Source organism: Carlito syrichta, unplaced genomic scaffold (assembly GCF_000164805.1).
Source record: "Carlito syrichta isolate Samal-C Ts95f unplaced genomic scaffold, Tarsius_syrichta-2.0.1 Scaffold309740, whole genome shotgun sequence".
Classification (NCBI taxonomy): domain Eukaryota; kingdom Metazoa; phylum Chordata; class Mammalia; order Primates; family Tarsiidae; genus Carlito; species Carlito syrichta.
The window spans coordinates 161,999-162,561 of NW_007253836.1; the positions used below are offsets into that span (position 1 = coordinate 161,999).

General features: G+C 47.1%; 1 protein-coding gene across 1 annotated transcript in view; it reads left to right on the forward strand.

Moving 5' to 3' along the window:
• The window catches only part of LOC103270194 (probable ATP-dependent RNA helicase DDX60), a gene marked incomplete at its 3' end in the record, with an annotated part of 53,260 nt that overhangs the window by 1,531 nt on the left and 51,166 nt on the right, over positions 1 to 563 (forward strand). Inside the window, exon 2 of the mRNA XM_008067741.2 lies at positions 189 to 280. Within this exon, the coding sequence (XP_008065932.2) occupies positions 189 to 280 (92 nt within the window). The remainder of the gene's footprint in view (positions 1 to 188; positions 281 to 563) is intronic.

Below are 563 nucleotides of genomic sequence, written 5' to 3' on the forward strand. Positions count from 1 at the left end.
CTTCCCCCCCTCCCTCCCTCCCTTCCTTCCTCTTTCCCTTCTTGTCAAACGTGTTCGAGCCAGTTGTGCCTGGTGGCCGGTTCTCGGCTTCCAGCATGACTCTCTCCCACCTGAGAGAAAAGTGGGGATGAGAACTGTTCTTCCGCTGAGGTGTCAAGATGTCTGTGTGTTCGCGGCCGCGGTTCTAGGGAGAAGCTCCCGTGGGATGTCGGAGAGAAGGCTAGGCCGGCAGCCGTGGAATCTCCTCGCTGTCAACGAGGGAAGGTTTTCCTCTGCCGACGTGAGGATGGTTGAAAAGTTGTGCCGCGTCCGATAAACACACGTCCCCTTAGTAGTTGTGACTTTTAATTTTTAAAAACTGTATCCTTTCAATCTGTGTGTATTGTTTCTTAAAGATGAATTTATCAGTTGTGAAGGCGTACATTGTTATTCATTTGTTTGTAGCTAACTACTTAATACAGAAAAGTACCAGGCATTTATTTTGCCCTAGGAGTGCCATGAAAACATTCTTGAGATTCTTTTTTTTTGTTTTTTTTTTTTGAGTTGGAGTCTCACTCGGTCGC